Source organism: Sus scrofa, chromosome 15, assembly GCF_000003025.6.
Source record: "Sus scrofa isolate TJ Tabasco breed Duroc chromosome 15, Sscrofa11.1, whole genome shotgun sequence".
NCBI lineage: Eukaryota > Metazoa > Chordata > Mammalia > Artiodactyla > Suidae > Sus > Sus scrofa.
This window is the reverse complement of record NC_010457.5, coordinates 133,677,804-133,694,281: the sequence shown is the minus strand read 5'-3', so window position 1 is coordinate 133,694,281 and position 16,478 is coordinate 133,677,804. Positions and strand designations below refer to the sequence as shown.

Sequence of the window (16,478 nt, the reverse complement as noted above, 5' to 3'; positions counted from 1 at the left end):
TGCCACACCATTAACCCAGTGGAAGCCACACCATTAACCCAGCCACGGCAGTTGGGTGACCTCAACAGAGCTTCCGCGTAGACGGGTCTCAAACAGAAATATCTTTCTTTAAGGCAGAGAACAATCATACTTCCCTCCAAGGTCAAAGAAAACAAGACAATCAGAGGCCGCCACCATACCTGCTTCCAGGCCTTTTTTTAACGATGACTTAGCTCCTCGAAGGTCACAGCCATGGGCTCCTCTCCTTCAGCTTTCCGAGACTCTGGATCACGATGGAGTCCTGACGTAAGCTGCTGAGCTACTAGGTGGTGAAAGGACTGGACAGAGGTCCCCGTCGGGGGTGGTGGTGGTGGAACATTCCAGGGAGACACTCATTTGTTATGGCACAGAGCTGCCTCCTAGGGAGGAAGTCCAGGCCCATCAGCCATGAGGCCTGGGGGCCGGGAGACGCCTGCAGCTTCACCATCAATCCCACAGACAATCGCCAGCGCGGGGACCTGGAGCCCTCGTCGTGCCTGCCTCAGCGTGGAGCAGACCACAGGGTGACATCAGCACACGGGCTCTCAGAGGACAGCTGCCGAAGTTCTGAGACCTTTTTCCAGTTTCCATGAAGGTATGTAAGGGAGGTGACGCTGGAACGCTGATGTTTAGGTGGTGCTGACTTGCGCTTAAATGCGGAACAATAAAGACAGACACTGGCCAAGTGTCAGCCGTTTACAAATGAACGAGTGCCAGGAAAATGAGTGAAAGAAATAGCGTCTTGCCCTTAAGCATACAGAAGAGTAAAATAACTACCCAGAGGCATGGAGTTTGAAAAGTATATAACAGATTTTTTATTTACAATCAAGTTCTGTTGGGCAACGTAATTAAATAAATAAAAGATGTGCCCTGGCCTGTGAATTTCAACTCCCCTCAACACAAGTTCTCTGAACAGCAAAGGGAAAAGGGGAGACGAGGGCGGGGCAAGAGGGCAAACGGAGCCGCCCCACCAGACCCACCAGACGGGGAGGGGCACTCCGGCCCTTGTAGCCACGACGGTCCAGAGAACAGGTGTGGAGGGAAAAAAAATAAAGTGCAAATGAGTAAGTGATAAAAACATTGGTGTTTCAGTCACTCAAGGAACTAAAATTTTATAAACAGGTAAGATGGTAAAGATAAATGTTTAAAAAAAACAAAAACAAAAACTGCCGCAGGCCAGGTCCCCCCACACCCCAGCCTTGCTCACAGCTCTCAGACGGCATTCGTTCTCCTGCTTCCTGCGCTGAAGCACCGAGGGCAGGCGTATTGCACATAGGCTTGGCAAAGGGGCAGCAGCCTGGCACCGGTGGCCCCAGGCTAATACATTCGAGGCCTTCTATCCCACATCACCCAGCACAGCTGGAAGGCCGTGACTCGCAGCTTCTGAGAGGACACGCCTACCTCCTAGGAGTTACAGGTGGATTCGGGAATATTCTTCAGCACACCCACTTCTGTGGAAAAGGGGGTTTGCACTTCTTCTCCTACCTACCCCTCCCTGCCATTTGGGTCTTTTGTCTTTTCAGGGCCGCACCCGGGGCATGTGGAGGCTCCCAGACTAGGGGTCCAATCGGAGCTGTAGCTGACGGCCTATACCACAGCCACGGCCATGCTGGATCCAAGCCGTGTCTGTGAACTACATCACAGCTCATGGCAATGCCAGATCCTTAACTCACTGAGCGAGGCCAGGGATCGAACCCATGTACTCATGGATGCTAGTTGGGTTCGTTAACCACTGAGCCACAACAGGAACTCCCGCTTTTTTTTTTAAATAACAAATTGAGATTTCTTGACCAAAAAATAGATATGTAGAATTAACTGTATGGGGGGCGGCGGGGGGGGGGGGGTGTCGGAAGAGGAGTTGCTTTCCAAGACCGGTTTAGGACAGCTCGGGACATTCCAGCCGTGATGGATGAGATCAGAATAAGGGCCTCCTAACAGACACAGCCCAGCAGGGAGGACCGCCGTCCGCCGTGTCCGAAACAGGGCCAGCCCCTGTGGGCTGCGCGACGGCAGGGGGTATCCTGTTGGGGTTTCTGTCAATCCAATGATGAAAGCAAGTTCCCTGGGAAGATCACCCCGGGGTGACGGGACGTGCATCAGGCCAGAGCCGACCCTGGAAGGACGGGGAGAGCGCAGGGGGAGAACCAACACCTGGGTGCGGGCACGTTTTGGCACTGCCGCCCTGGGAGGAAGCATTGGTGCCCGCGCTCGCCCCGCGAGGTACAGGAGATCAGAGCCAGTAGTGTTTCCCACCCGAGCCGGGCAAGGACCGGACCCCCTGCCGAGGGACCACAGTGTCAGATTTTTTCAGTGTTACTCTTTTGGGTCATCAGAGACCTCAGCCATGACCCTCAGGTCACGGGCCGCCCACCGGGCCCCGCGGCTTGCGCTCTCCTCTGGGGTCACAGCCACCCCCACCACGCCACCTGCCGGGACAGCGCCGTGGGGCCCTCGTGCTTTTCCAGCTCCGGATCCGCTCTCTCCTGAGGAGGCGCCGTCAGTAGTCGGACCACAGCACAGCTTTGCTTCCTTTGTCCACACTGGCGACGTGGGCGCCGGAGGGGGACCAGGCCACTGCGTTGATGGGCGAGCTTCGAAGGGAGAGATCGGAACGCGGGTGAGACCTCAGCGGGCCAGCAGCAGGCGCCTCGCCACCGGGAAGCCGCGCTTCCCGACACCCGTTTCCCTGGCCGCTGGGGCTCCCGCTCATGGGCGGCCCTCCGGGCAAAAGGACGTGGAGGAAGCCCACCCTGACGGCAGGAGGCAGTTCTGGGACAAGAGGAGCCAGGCCTCGTCAGGTGCACCCTGCGGGAGTGGCTCTGAGGGACTCAAGCAAGAGGGACCCACAGGCTCAGACAGCAGCCGCGAGGGCGGCACGGGGGCCACTGGGTCTGCGGTCTACGCGCAGCTGGGCTTGGGGGACAGAACACAGCTAAGAGGAAGGGGAGCCTGGGGGAAGACAGAGAGGACAGGAGGCAGTGCTCCCCGGCAGTCACTCTCCTGAGGAAAGGGACCCCAGGGGAGAAGGGGAGGCGGAGAGCAGGGGCCGTCTGAGGAAAGAGCCAGACCGTGTGGCCCGAACCCTTGCTCCAGCGGCGGCCGTTCCAAGGCTCTAGGGGCCTGGTCTGTGCTACAGACAAGCAGAGCGCTGCTGTCTGCTGTCCGGTGCGAAGGGCCCTGCTTCTCCCCACCGGCCCAGCGCACAGCAGAGCTCGCGAGCCGACGCTGCCCCCAGCGGGTGGACTAGGGTCCACGCCCCAGGAGGAAGTCACAGGCCTGCTCACACCCTCAGAGGGGCTGACAGCACGCATCTCACCTGTGATGCTTTGAAAGGACCTTCTCCACCTTCCCGGAGAGCACACTCCAGACGTAGAGAGAGCCCTCGGCCGAGCCCGCTGCCACGTAACTGCCATCAGGGCTGGAGGGACACACAAGACAAGAAATGGCATTCGCTGTCCAGCCCAGGACCTCTCCCCAGGAAGTCACGCTCACTCTTCATCTGTGAGTCACACAGGACCAGTCTGTGTGCCCAGAAACCAGAAGATACGATTCACAACTGATCTGGCCGAAGAGGCGTCTCCCTGTCACCTCGGCCTCACCAGCTAGTGAAGACTGATGCCCCCACATTACTTCCTGGGGCCTAAGCCCCAGGCCTTCTCTCAGGCTCTAACACAGCACACTGGGAGGCCAGCGTCAACCTCCGAGTGCTTTCTCGGAGCTGATGCTCTCGGAGACGTGGCTCAGCGAGAGCAGGAAAGGACGGGAGCATCCGTGATGGAGAAGCTTCTCCACAACCCCGGAACTGGCCACGGCAGTGTATTCAGGAGACCCGCCACGCACGGAAGACGCGAGGACCGGGAGGGGAGACGGCCGCTGTCCAGAGCGCCTGCTCTGCTCTGTTCCAGGGCACCCTCCCCACCTTTCTCTCAAAAGAGCTCTCAGGTCAGTGAGGAAAGACAGGGAAGCAGACGCACCGGAACGAGCCCACGAGCGACCCGCAGCTTTTGGAGGGGGCCCCTTTTCACGCCCTCAGAAGAGGGCACCGGAAAGGAAGGGGTGGGACTCCTGGACTGAACGTGCAGGCTCGTGCTGAGACACTGCACAGGCCGAGCTCATCCCCCAAGGGGAAGCTGGCCGAACGCTAACCTTGGCCATGAGCCGTGCTGGAGGTGGGGTGGGGGTGGGGCGGGGGAGCGTCACTAACCTGAACACGACCCTCGTCCAATCGGAGCCGCACTTGAAGCCAGGTGCGCTGAAACAAACACGGGACACCATGACCGCGGGAGCCCTCGGCACCCCCGCCTCCTCCCAGCGCCCCGCACACCAGCGAGACCTGCGCGAGACCCGCTCCAGAAGGTCTTCAGGTACCTGAACGTCTGCCTGACGGCATTAATTCGAAGGTCAATAATTTTTAGCAGGTCATCACGAGAGCAGCTGAGGAGTTCGGTTCTTTCTGGGTTTAAATCCAGGGCAGTAATCTTTCCCAAGAGCTCCATCTCTCGGACGATGCTTTCTGATCTACAGACAAGACAGGAAGTCTGAGAAAGTGCAACGCAGAGAGGTCAGAACTACTCCATCCATTCCAACCAGGATGCCAGGCCATGGAGAAGAGCCATCCAGCGAGGATGCAGGATCCTCCCAGCCCCACACAGACAACCTCGTGACTGCTCTTACTCCCCATCAATTAATTATTCTATGAGTAGTTCTGAGCCTTCAGACCCTGAACTTTGGCAAGAAGTTATTTCCTTGCCCATTTCCGGAATGACATGGGGACACCCTACAACCCATCTTCTTCCTTCTACTCCCCTAGTTCTCCTCTGGCTGCAGCGCCTACCCGGCCCCGGTCTGTGAACAGCAGTCCTGGGCTCAGCCCTGATGCTGACGCAAACGAGGCAGGTGACAATCACTCTGCAGTCATTTTGTCGTCAGCTTTCAAAGCGATGACTTCCCAGCCCAAACCACAACCAAGTAAGAATTTATCGTATTGATGCTGCCTCACTTCCACGGAACGTGGGGTCTCCACCTGTCCAATTGGGGGTGAACCAGGAGGAGCCTTCTAAAATTCCACAGTTCAGCTAACCAGTAACCCACAACTAATCACCAACCACCTCCCTCCTAACCAACCAGGCTCATCTTAATGGGACCCCTGCTCCTTCTATCCCCCCCCACCCCCCGACTCCCAATTCTGGCCACGCCTCCGTGGGCTGCGTCCTAAGCGCAGCCCTCCTGCTGCTTTTCACTGCAGCTCCGATCAATCCATTCTCATGGGATGACTTCTCATTTTCGCTCCTATCCAACCTCTCAACAATTGTTTTCCAAGTGTCTATCAGAAACCCCAAACGTTGCCCTTTTCTGAACTTGCCCACTGCACCCTCTTCCTAAATCCGTCACGTAGTCTCCATTGTGCTTTACCTCTCCCTGTGCTCCCCTCCACGTCCAACCTGCAACCAGCCCTGCCCTCACTCCCCCTTGAAGCAATTCCCACCTCACACCCGCCTCTACTGCTTTGAGTTCAGATCCTCAACAACGCTTTACTGGTCTCGCTGGTCCCCCCAAACTGTAAAACTGCCACCAACATAACCTACCAGCCTCTCGTGGAGCAACCCTTTGCTAAGCGCCCAATGGCTTTTAGGATCTGGTCATTCACAAAGGGCCTCTAAAGCGCGTGGCCATCGGATCCCCTCTCCTCTGCCCCCATCTCCTCGCCCTGCCAGGCTGCCCCGTTCTGGTCTGGGATGTCTTCCAGTGGCTCCTCTGCCATGGAAACCTCCTCACTTCTCAAGACTCATCTTGAGATGGTCTCGAACATCCCTGGACAAGGCCACCTGGCCCCGCTTCGGCACGGGCGTGTCCGCTTTCCCGACTGCACCTGAAGCTACCTGACAATCTCCTTCTTCACCTGTTTACCCAGCAGCTGGCCAAGTGACTACCAGGCACGCAGGCCACGCCCACGGGTGACGTCCCTTTCACGGTAATGAATGTCACACTGGAGAGATAATGTGTACTGGAGCTCAGTTCTGGGATTTTGAAAACACACCCCATACACAAAACCTCACAGTTCTGGCACGTACAGACCCTCTCATCTGCCTCCCCACCAAGCTCCTGGTGTTATACCGGATGTCCCAGAAACGAATTTTCTTGTCGAAGTGTCCACTCATTACACACTGCTCTGTGCAGACAATGTCATTGCAGCTGGAGCCCGCAAATACCGTCTTTATGCCTGAAAGAAAATTGAACAGGAGCATCGAGCAGGGCCCCTCGGCAGCTGTGCACCTGACACCGCTGCCCCCTCCCCCCATTTATTTAAATGAAGCCTCTAACAGGACCAACCATCACCCCATCAGTGCCACTCAATACGCGACTGGACTTGAAATTCAAACTGTCCCACACTCAGTGCAGCTTTTAGTGCAGAAAGAAACACCTCCGCAGTTAACGTCTAACTGTGCATAGACACAGAGAGAATGAATTTCCTCACAGACTTTGCTGCGTAGATCCCAGAGTTTGAGGGTCCGGTCATGACTTCCAGAAACGATACGCGCGTTGTCCAGCAGGAACTTGGCAGAGAGCACTTTGCCGCTGTGCCCCGTGAGCGTGTGCTAGGAGAGAGAACAGCCAGGGTGAGCCTTGGGGCACCACGCTGCCAGAGTCAGCGGCAAGCTGCCAGGGAGCCAGCTTCTCCCAACACCCTGAGATCTGGGCGGAACACTTAGAGACAGAAGGATGAGGAGCTCAGGGAAAGACCCAGAAAGCCTATTTTTGGGTGGTGCCCACAGGTGAGGTATCAAGAGGAAGAAGATAAATCTCCCACCACAAATAAAACTTTAAATATATATATATATAATTTTATATATATAGGAAAAATCCACCACCCCTCGTACAAACTTCACATGGCCACATCCTCAACAAAAGGCAGGACAGGCGGTGGAACTGCACAGAGACAGTTTTCTACAGACGACACCCAGACGGCCAGGAGACACAGGAAAGAACGGGCCGTGTCGCCAAGCATCAGGGAGGTGCAAATCAGAACCACAAAGACACGATCACCGCGCACCTGTCAGAAAGGCTCTTGCGGAAGAGACAAGAGATAACAAGTGCTGGTGAGGATGTGCAGAAAAGGGAAGCCTCGGCACTGTTGGCAGAAACCCAAAGGAAACTGCTGTGGCCACTAGAGAAAACCATAGGAAGGTCCACAAAAAATTAAAAATGGAAATCCCATATGATCCAGCAATTCTGCTTCGGGCTATTTTCCCAAAGAAAACAAAACCACTAATTTGAAAAGATATAAGCGCCCTTATTTTCACTGCAGCGTTAACCAGAACAGCCAAGATGTGGAAGCAACCTAACAGGCAAATGGATAAAGACATGGTAAATACACACAAGGGAACGTCACTCGGCTATAAAAGAGTGAAGCCTTGCCGTCTGTGACAACGTGGATGAACCTGGAGGCTGTTACACTAAGTGAAACAAGTTAGATAAAGACAATACCAGGAGTTCCCGATGTGGCTCAGCGGTTAATGAACCTGACTGGTATCCATGAGGAAGCAGGTTCGATCCCTGGCCTAGCCTGATGACTTTAAGGATCCGGCATTGCCATGAGCTGTGGTGTAGGCTGGCAGCTGCAGCTCCAATTCAACCCCTAGTCTGGGAACTTCCTTACGCCACAGGTGTCGCCCTAAAACTAACAAAGGACAAATACCATTATGACTTTACTTATACATGGAATTAAAAAGAAATTAACATCTTACAAAACAGAAGCAGACTTTTAGATACAGAGAACAGACTAAGAGGCACAAACTTTCAGGTACAAAATAAGTCATGAAATGTACAGCATGGGAAATACAGTCAATAATACTGTAGGAGTTCCCGTCGTGGCGCAGTGGTTAACGAATCCAACTAGGAACCATGAGGTTGCAGGTTCGATCCCTGGCTTGCTAAGTGGGTTAAGGATCCAGCGTTGCCATGAGCTGTGGTGTAGGCCAGCAGCTACAGCTCCAATTCGACCCCTAGCCTGGGAACCTCCATGTGCCATGGGAGCGGCTCAAGAAATGGCAAAAAAAAAAAAAAATACTGTAATAACTTCGGCAACAAATGATAAATAAATTTAGATTCACCATCTATATTTATTTACTTCTGCTTTTTTTTTTTTAAGGGCCACACCTGCAGCATATGAAGGCTCCCAGGCTAGGGGTTCAATTAGAGCTGCAGCTGCCGGCCTACACCACAGCCACAGCCACTTGGGATCTGAGCCACATCTGCAACCTACACCACAGCTCACGGCAACGCTGGATCCTTAACCCACTGAGCGAGGCCAAGGATACTAGTTGGGTTACTAGTCAGATTACCACTGAGCCACAACGAGAATTCCTCATCAGGACTCTCTGAGTAAACGATTAAAACTCCTGGGGGGGTTTCAATCAGGTCTCAGCTTGAAATGTCACATCATAATTAAGATATCAGCATTCCCAGCAATCAAATCTCTTTGCGATGAGCTGTGGGATGCCCACATGGCATCTTCCCTGGCTGCCAGGCACACAGGACCAGGTCACCTGCCGTTCCCACCATAGCACCAGTGCAGCCCACTGGGAGGGAGGCGGCTGGGGAGGGACCCGGGCAGTCAGCCCCTCACCGACTTTTCAACAGGATCAACATACTTATGAGTGCAAACCTCAAAGGCTCACTAAGTATTCATTAATATTTTCTTTCTGATTAAAATAAAACCTTTAAAAGATGCTCTGCTAACTCACTGGGTTTCAACCTGGACTCCCGAAGCACAGTTCAGAGTGAACGCTTCAGAAAGCAACCTTTCCTTTCTCTCAGCGAACAGCTCCATTTCAATTCAGGAAGAGAAACCTCCAGGCCACAGGCACTTCCCTTTCAGAAGGAGAAGTCGGCATGGATTCCAAGACTCCTTTCTCTCACATTTAAACATCTCTCAAACTGGAACAGCATCTTACAGTTGCTGCCAGCCAGGTGGCAGCTGTGCTGTACGTGTGTGAAAACTTACCACACGGATTAAGAAAGTTCCAGCAACAAAGCTTCTGTTGAATACAGGACAGGAATAATGCTCAGTATACCTCCTCCAATCTGTACAAACCATGCGGAGAGGTACTTCTCACCCTATGTAAGCTTAGTAAAAAAAAAACCTATTCATCCAAAAGTTAAAGCTTTGTGGACACGCACTGTCTCCTTTCTATGCAAGGAAGAGCGCCTCTCTCAGGTACAGAGAGGAAAAGACATGGCTCGAAAGCGGGCTGTGCAAATGCACTCGTTTTGTTTGCTCTAAATGTATATACTATTTTCATGTATTTCCTGAGAAAATAGCCCTACCAACTCATCCCTGTACTTTTAGCTTTATAACAGGAGCGGTTTTTCCTGCGACAGCTGAAAATACACAGGCTGTGGGGCCGCAGAGCTCGGCCCGAGCACCCTGAGTCTCCAACGTCTGTGGAAGACCACCTCCCTCACGCCGTTAAGCAAGGTGGCCTGTGCACAGAGCCCCGAGGCACAGGGGCGACGGCATTCACTCCCTTCCTTCCTACACCCGCCTCGAGAGTCCTCATAACTGCTTGCTAATAGCTAAGCAATCTTCAAGCAATGAGATTACCATTTGACTGAAACTTCCTTGGCTGAAAGACACCTAGAACACTTTAAAAGTTTCATGATCACACATGATGCTGCAATGAGTAGCTATGACTTATTTCCTGGAATTAAACTGTTGGATTCATGGAATAAAGTTAAAAAAAAAAAAAAAGTACGTATTTTCTGGTGCTTTGCATACATTAGCTTGCTTTTAAAAGGCTGGATTCCTGGAAGTTCCCATCGTGGCTCAGTGGTTAACGAATCTGACTAGGAACCATGAGGTTGTGGGTTCAATCCCTGGCCTTGCTTGGTGGGTTAAGGATCCGGAGTTGCTGTGAGCTGTGGTGTGGGTTGCAGATCCCACGTTGCTGTGGCTCTGGCATAGGCCAGCGGCTACAGCTCGAATTGGACCCCCAGCCTGGGAACCTCCATATGCCACGGGAGCAGCCCTAGAAAAGGCAAAAAGACAAAAATAAATAAATAAGTAAATAAATAAATAAATAAATAACAAGTCTGGATTCCTAATTATCTTGTTCTTGATGGAAACCCAGCCAGACCTGCCCAAGGCTGACTGCTTTCATCTCCATGTGCTTAAAATGGTATGGAATTTAGCCTCTTGTAAGCATTCACTTTTATCACTTAAAAATGGATCTCTAGGAGTTCATGCTGTGGCGAAGCAGAAACGAATCTAATTAGTATCCATGAGGACGCGGGTTTGATCCCTGGCTCCGCTCAGTGGGTCGGGGATCCGGCACTGCAGTGAGATGTGGTGTAGGTCGCAGAGGCGGCTCAGATCCCATGTTGCTGTGGCTGTGGTGTAGGCCGGCAGCTGTAGCTCCGATTCCACCTCTAGCCTGGGAACCTCCATATGCCATGGGTGTGGCCCTAAAAAAAAAAAAGAATCTCTAAGTTACTTTAAGTGGATCAAATTTATCTAAAATTCTTTTACACAGTGTTTTTGCTACTTATTCTTAATATTTAATTTCTATTTAATTAAAGAATAAACTATTTTAAGGTTAAGGTTTAAATCTTCCTCTTTGAAACAAGGGCTCACATGAGACGGGGTGTGGGTTCTAGGGCCACAGCAGCCCGAGTCTCCAAACGGAGGCGGCTTAGCACGCTCTCCTCCCAGGCCTCTGCACAAGCTCCCCGGGGCCGTCCACTGTGCGGGCAGGTACCTTTAACACCAACCAAAGACGACTGACCTCGGAAAAGTCCAGAACTTGCGGAGGAGGTTTCTGAAATAAAAACCATCATCCAAAGCGGGTCCCCCCTGAGGAGAAGTGAGCGGGGCGGGTTCTTTAACCCAGTTCCTCAGTTTTGCACTGATCTTTCACATTTTTAAGGGAGTTGAAAACACCCTGCATTGAAAGGAGTCCTCGGGAACACAGGCTGTCTCTGGGACGGCTTTACTAAAAGGACTTTAAGAGCAGCACCCGACCAGCAGCTCCTGCACTCCGGTCTCCCAGACACCACCCCCTCAGCATACGCGCTACGGAGACAGCGACCAGGGCGTGGATCTCGGGTTTCAGACCACGGATGTCCATTCCTGTCCCCCAATGTCCTCTGTAAAGCAGGGTCCAGGGAGGAGCCAGAGCCTCCTAGACAGGGAGCCTACTTACTTCCTGGACCCTGGTGAGGGTTTCATGCCGTTTCTGTGGGTGTGGAGAACCTATTTAAAAAGGCCCCCTATCTCCTTCGCACATTTACCGAGTGTGTGAACACAGCTGGAAGGAGACCAGAGGTCCTGCTAGTCCAGTAAAGGGGGCTGCTCCCGGCACTGGCCCCCCCAGCTTGAGCCAGGGCTGTAGCATCCTCTCCAAGGAAACAGGCCACCCTGTGAACCACTGCACTTGAAAAAAGTCCCTAGGAGGAGTTCCTGCTGTGGCACAGCAGAAACGAGTCTGACTAGGAACCATGAGGTTGCAGGTTTGATCCCTGGCCTCGCTGAGTGGGTTAAGCATCCAGCGTTGCTGTGAGCTATATAGATAGCAGACGTGGCTCGGAACCTGCGTTGCTGTGGCTGTGGTGTAGGCCGGCAGCTACAGCTCCGATTCGACCCCTAGCCTGGGGACCTCCATATGCCGCGGGAGTAGCCCTAGAAAAGGTGAAAAGGCAAAAGGCAAAAGGCAAAAGGCAAAAAAAAAAAAAAAGAAGAAAAAGAAAAAGAAAAAAGTTACTAATGTTATGAACTGCCATGCAGGTCTCGCTCTGCCTCCAGGTCTTGTTATTTCACGCATCCAAGCTGACCTTCGCCTGTTCAGGATTCTAGCAATTACAAAATATCATCCTGCACTCCTCAACTGTTTGCTTTTCTCCTCTAAAGGCCTAAGATATAAGGAAGGCTCTTCACTAATTAGACAGCTGTGCTGAATCTCAGTCTAGAATAATCCAGGACAACTGAACACAGGAAAGAGCACGGGCCTCGATTCAAATTCTCATCTTTGCATTTGTTAACTCTGTTGCCGTAGGCACTTTCGTGGGCTTGTCTCACCTCGGCTGCCTCATCTACCCACCGCAGGTGGATCCGAGGATGAAAGCAGGAGTGAACACAACACCTCACGACCGAGTCTAACACCCAGAACCACTCCGGTAAAGACCCTGTCTTTACGCAATTAGTGACTACGGAAGTGTTCAACCCTGTCTTAAACTCTGCTGAACAGCTGATGGTCCACCGGAGAAGGCATGCCACAGGATGGACGGCAGCACCGCCAGGAGAACAGGCCAGGCCACCTCTTTCGGGCGTAGGGTGTGGGACCTCAGGACTTCATCTGAAAACTTGCTCAAGCATCTGAACAGATGTGAAGTGCTGCTTGAGAGGAGTCCGGCTCCCTGTTCCTTCTTTCTGACAAGCACACAAGGCAGGCCCTTCAGCTCTCCTAAGAGAACATAGTCCTTGTCATCGTCACACCTCATGCTTTGCACGTAGAGGCGTAGAGGCCTGGATCCTTTCAACTAAGAAGAAAGAAAGATCCCCCCCGCAGCTATGGTCAACTCCTCTTGACAAAGGAGGCAAGAATTGACAATGGGGAAGTCAGTCTCCTCAGCAAGCGGTGCTGGGAAAGCTGGGCAGGTGCCTGTGAATCAATGAAGTTAGAGTGTCCCTCACACCACACACAAATACACCCAAAATGCCTTAAAGACTTAACTCCTAGAAGGGAGCATCGGCAAAACATTCTCTGACAGAAATCACCACGGTATTTTCTCAGGCTAGGGTCCCAAGGCAAAGGAAGTAAAAGCAAAAACCTCATCAAAGTTACAAGCTTTTGCAGGCCAAGGAAACCATAAACAAAATGAAAAGACAACCTACGGACTAGGAAAAAAATATTTGCAAATGATGTGACTGACAGATGCTTAAGTTCCAAAATATACAAACAAACAGCTCACGCAGCTGGAAAAAAAGAAAAGGTCAGAAGACCTAAACTGATATTTCTCCAAAGACGACACAGAGATGGCCAATCTACACATGAAAAGATGTTCAACACTGCTAATTAGAGAAACGCAAATCGAAACTACAAGGTACGACCTCACACTGGTCAGAATGGCCATCACTAAAAAGCCTACAGGGCGATCCCATTGTGGCTCAGTGGGTTACGATCCCATGAGGATGTGGGTTCGATCCCTGGTCTCACTCAGTGGGTTAAGGCTCTGATGTTGCCATGAGCTGTGTTGTAGGTTGCAGATGTGGCTTGGATCCCATGTGGCTGTGGCCAGCAGCTGCAGCTCCATCTGGACCCCTAATAACCTGGGAACTTCCATATGCTGCAGGTGTGGCCCTAAAAAGCAAAAAAAAAAAGTCTACAAATAACAACTACTGGAAAAGAAGTGGAAAAAGGGAATCCTCCTACACGGCTGGTATGAATGTAAATTGGTATAACCACTATGGAAAACAGTAGGGAGGTTCCTTTAAAAACTAAAAATAGAGCTACCATATGATCTAGTGATCTAGTCCTGGGTATGTACCCAGAGAAACCTCTAATTGAAAAGATCCATGCACCCCGATGTTCACAGCAGCACCATTTACAATAGCCAAGACCCAGAAGCAATCTAAACGTTTATCAATCGATGAATGGATCAAGAAGATGTAGGCAATGGAATACTACTCTGCCATAAAAAAGAATGCCATTTTCAGAGTTCCCATCACGGCACAGCGGTAACGAATCCGACTAGGAACCATGAGGTTGCGGGTTTGTTCCCTGGCCTCGTTCAGTGGGTTAAGGATCTGGCATTGCCATGAGCTGTGGTGTAGGTGGCAGACGAAGCTCGGATCCTGCGTTGCTGTGGCTCTGGTGTAGGCCGGCGGCTGCAGCTCTGATTGGACTCTTAGCCTGGGAACCTCCATGGGCCACGGGTGCGGCCCTCAAAAGACAGAAAAAAAAAAAAAAAAAAAAGAATGCCATTTTCAACAATATGGATGGACCTAGAGATTATCATACTAGGTGAAGTAAACTAAAGATAAATACCATATGATACCACCTATATGTGGAATCTAAAATATGACACAAATGAACTTATATACAAAAGAAGTCTCACAGACACAGAAAACAAACTTATGGTTACCAAAGGGGAAAGGAGGTGGGGAGGGATAAATCAGGAGCTCGGGAGCAGCAGATGCAATCTATAGAACGGATACAGAACGGATATTCATAGAGAATGGATAAACGAGGTTCCACCACATAGCACAGGGCATTATGTTCAGTGTCCTGTAATAAACCATAACGGAAAAGAATATGATAAATATGTGTATATATAACTGAATCACTTTGTTGTGCGCCAGAAACTAAAACAACCTTGCAATCAACTACACCATCAGGAAAAAAAAATCAGCACCCTTTAAGTATTAGCTAGCATCTAATACTGGCAATTTTCCATCCAGCTCTTTAAGAAAATGCATCAGACGATGGGAAACTACCTAATGGACCATCCTCCCACAGCTCCCCACCTCCCTGTAGATTTATCTTTAGAAAGTTCACCCTGGCATCATGCCCTCTGTTCTTCATGTGGGTTGACACACAAGCTTGTGTCAAGCTTTTTTGGGGGTAAAAGGCCCATCAATGTCAAGTAAATCCTCCACTTCATCTTTCAGTAGCTTTTATTTAATGAGCTTATGCGAAGGTTGCTTCAAGCTTACGGAGAAAAACACGTCTCCAAACTAAGCTATGTCTTCTATGAGAACAAAAGTGACACAGCCATCAACGTTCTGTCTTTGTCTTGGAATCAATCCAAAGGCAAGTTTGGGCTCAGGAGCACATTTCTTCAACATCCGACCCCACTGTTCTCCCTCCCCCGGTCACCTGCCTCCTGGCTTTGTTTCAGAGTTGTTTTCTCTCTCTCATAAGTGCATCTGATATATGTACTTCTATATCCTGCTTCCCAGCTCTACTCTGTGAAGTAATTAAGACTTCGGGTCCTTCACAGAGAAGAGACGTGGGGTTGCCAGGGGGAGAGGGCAGGGAGTGGGATGGACCCGGAGTCTGAGTTAGTAGATGCAAACCAGTACATTTAGAATAGATAGGCAATGAGCCCCTATTGTATAGCATAGGGAACTAGATCCACTCTCTTGGGAGAGACCATCACAGAAGGTAAGAAAAGGAATGTCTACATATGTATGACTGGATTATCATTATTACTTTTTCTTTTTAGGGCTGCACCTGCAGCATATGGAGGTTCCCAGGCTAGGGGTCAAATCAGAGCTGCAGCTGCCGGCCTATACACAGCCATAGCAACACCAGATCGGAGCTATGCCTGCAACCTACACCACAGTTCACCACAATGCTGGATTCTTAATCCACTTAGTGGGGCCAGGGATAGGACCCGAGCCCTCACGAATACCAGTAGGGTTTGTTACCACTGAGCCACAACAGGAACTCCATGACTGGGTCCCTTTGCTGTACAGCAGAAATTGGCACAACACTGTAAATCAACTACACTTTAATAATAAATAAATACATATAAAAAAAGACTTGGGGTCTTTAAGAAAACACAACTTATATGCTGGAGCTGAAATAGCTAAAGTTAAGCTAAAACTGACACCTACCAAAAATATTTAGTTCTTATAACAGGTAAAGTCTATTTTTCATGGAAGTGTGATGGTTTCCTACTGCAAATATTTTCCCATCAAATTATGTACAAAGTGAGTGTCCAGTGGAAACATGATTTTTCCCCAGGAGGAAATGAAAGAGCAGGGAGAAATCAAGTTTCATTTTCCGGAGAACACACAACCCCCCTAATAAATCAACCTGCCGTCTCCTACACTTTGTGACTGATAACCAACCACATGAACAGAGATGACACTAACTTTCTTTCTGGTCGTTCCTGAGAAATGTGCAAGTTCCACGCCAGGGACTGAACCCACACCACAGCAGCGACAATGTCAGATCCTTAACCTACTGTGTCACAAGGGAACTCCAACACTAACTTTCTTAACTGGGACTTACCCGTAACCGATAGTCATCCACAGTCCAGATTCGGCTTGCAAAATCATTTGAAGCTGCTAAGAGGTAAGATCCCTGCAGGGATAAAAGAGAGAACTCTTAGGCAAAACAGGAAAATTCAGTTCACACGATACAAATTCCCCAATAATCAAATCCAAGAAGGCCTAGATGCCCAGCACTATACACCTGAATACCAACAGTCAGAACCAGTATTCCGTCCATTTGTCGATCCCGCCAAGTTCAGACCCTTCTAAGCATGCTCGAGCTCACCTGAATGTTGCAGATACCCCCAACTCGAGATGGAACTCATCCTCCTGTGCTCAGACACGCCTTCTGTAACCGCAAGCACTCACTCTCGACACTCCCAGCCTCATCTCCCAACTGTCCCTCGGCCTTGGGCCTGCTTCTCTCTGACACACTCGCTAGCATCCCCCTCTCCGAGGGCAC

General features: G+C 50.8%; 1 protein-coding gene across 4 annotated transcripts in view; it reads right to left on the bottom strand.

Annotated features, from left to right (window-relative positions):
- Positions 810–16,478, bottom strand: part of ATG16L1 (autophagy related 16 like 1) — a 42,179-nt gene continuing 26,510 nt past the window's right edge. For 2 of the 4 annotated variants that reach the window (XM_021074591.1, XM_021074592.1), the window contains exons 13-19: positions 16,035–16,106; positions 6,494–6,614; positions 6,133–6,238; positions 4,387–4,536; positions 4,223–4,270; positions 3,335–3,436; positions 810–2,609 (exon numbers count right to left, since the gene is read on the bottom strand). In XM_021074591.1, coding sequence (XP_020930250.1) covers positions 2,516–2,609; positions 3,335–3,436; positions 4,223–4,270; positions 4,387–4,536; positions 6,133–6,238; positions 6,494–6,614; positions 16,035–16,106 — 693 coding nt within the window. In that variant the 3' untranslated portion in view covers positions 810–2,515. 4 annotated transcript variants of the gene reach the window in all.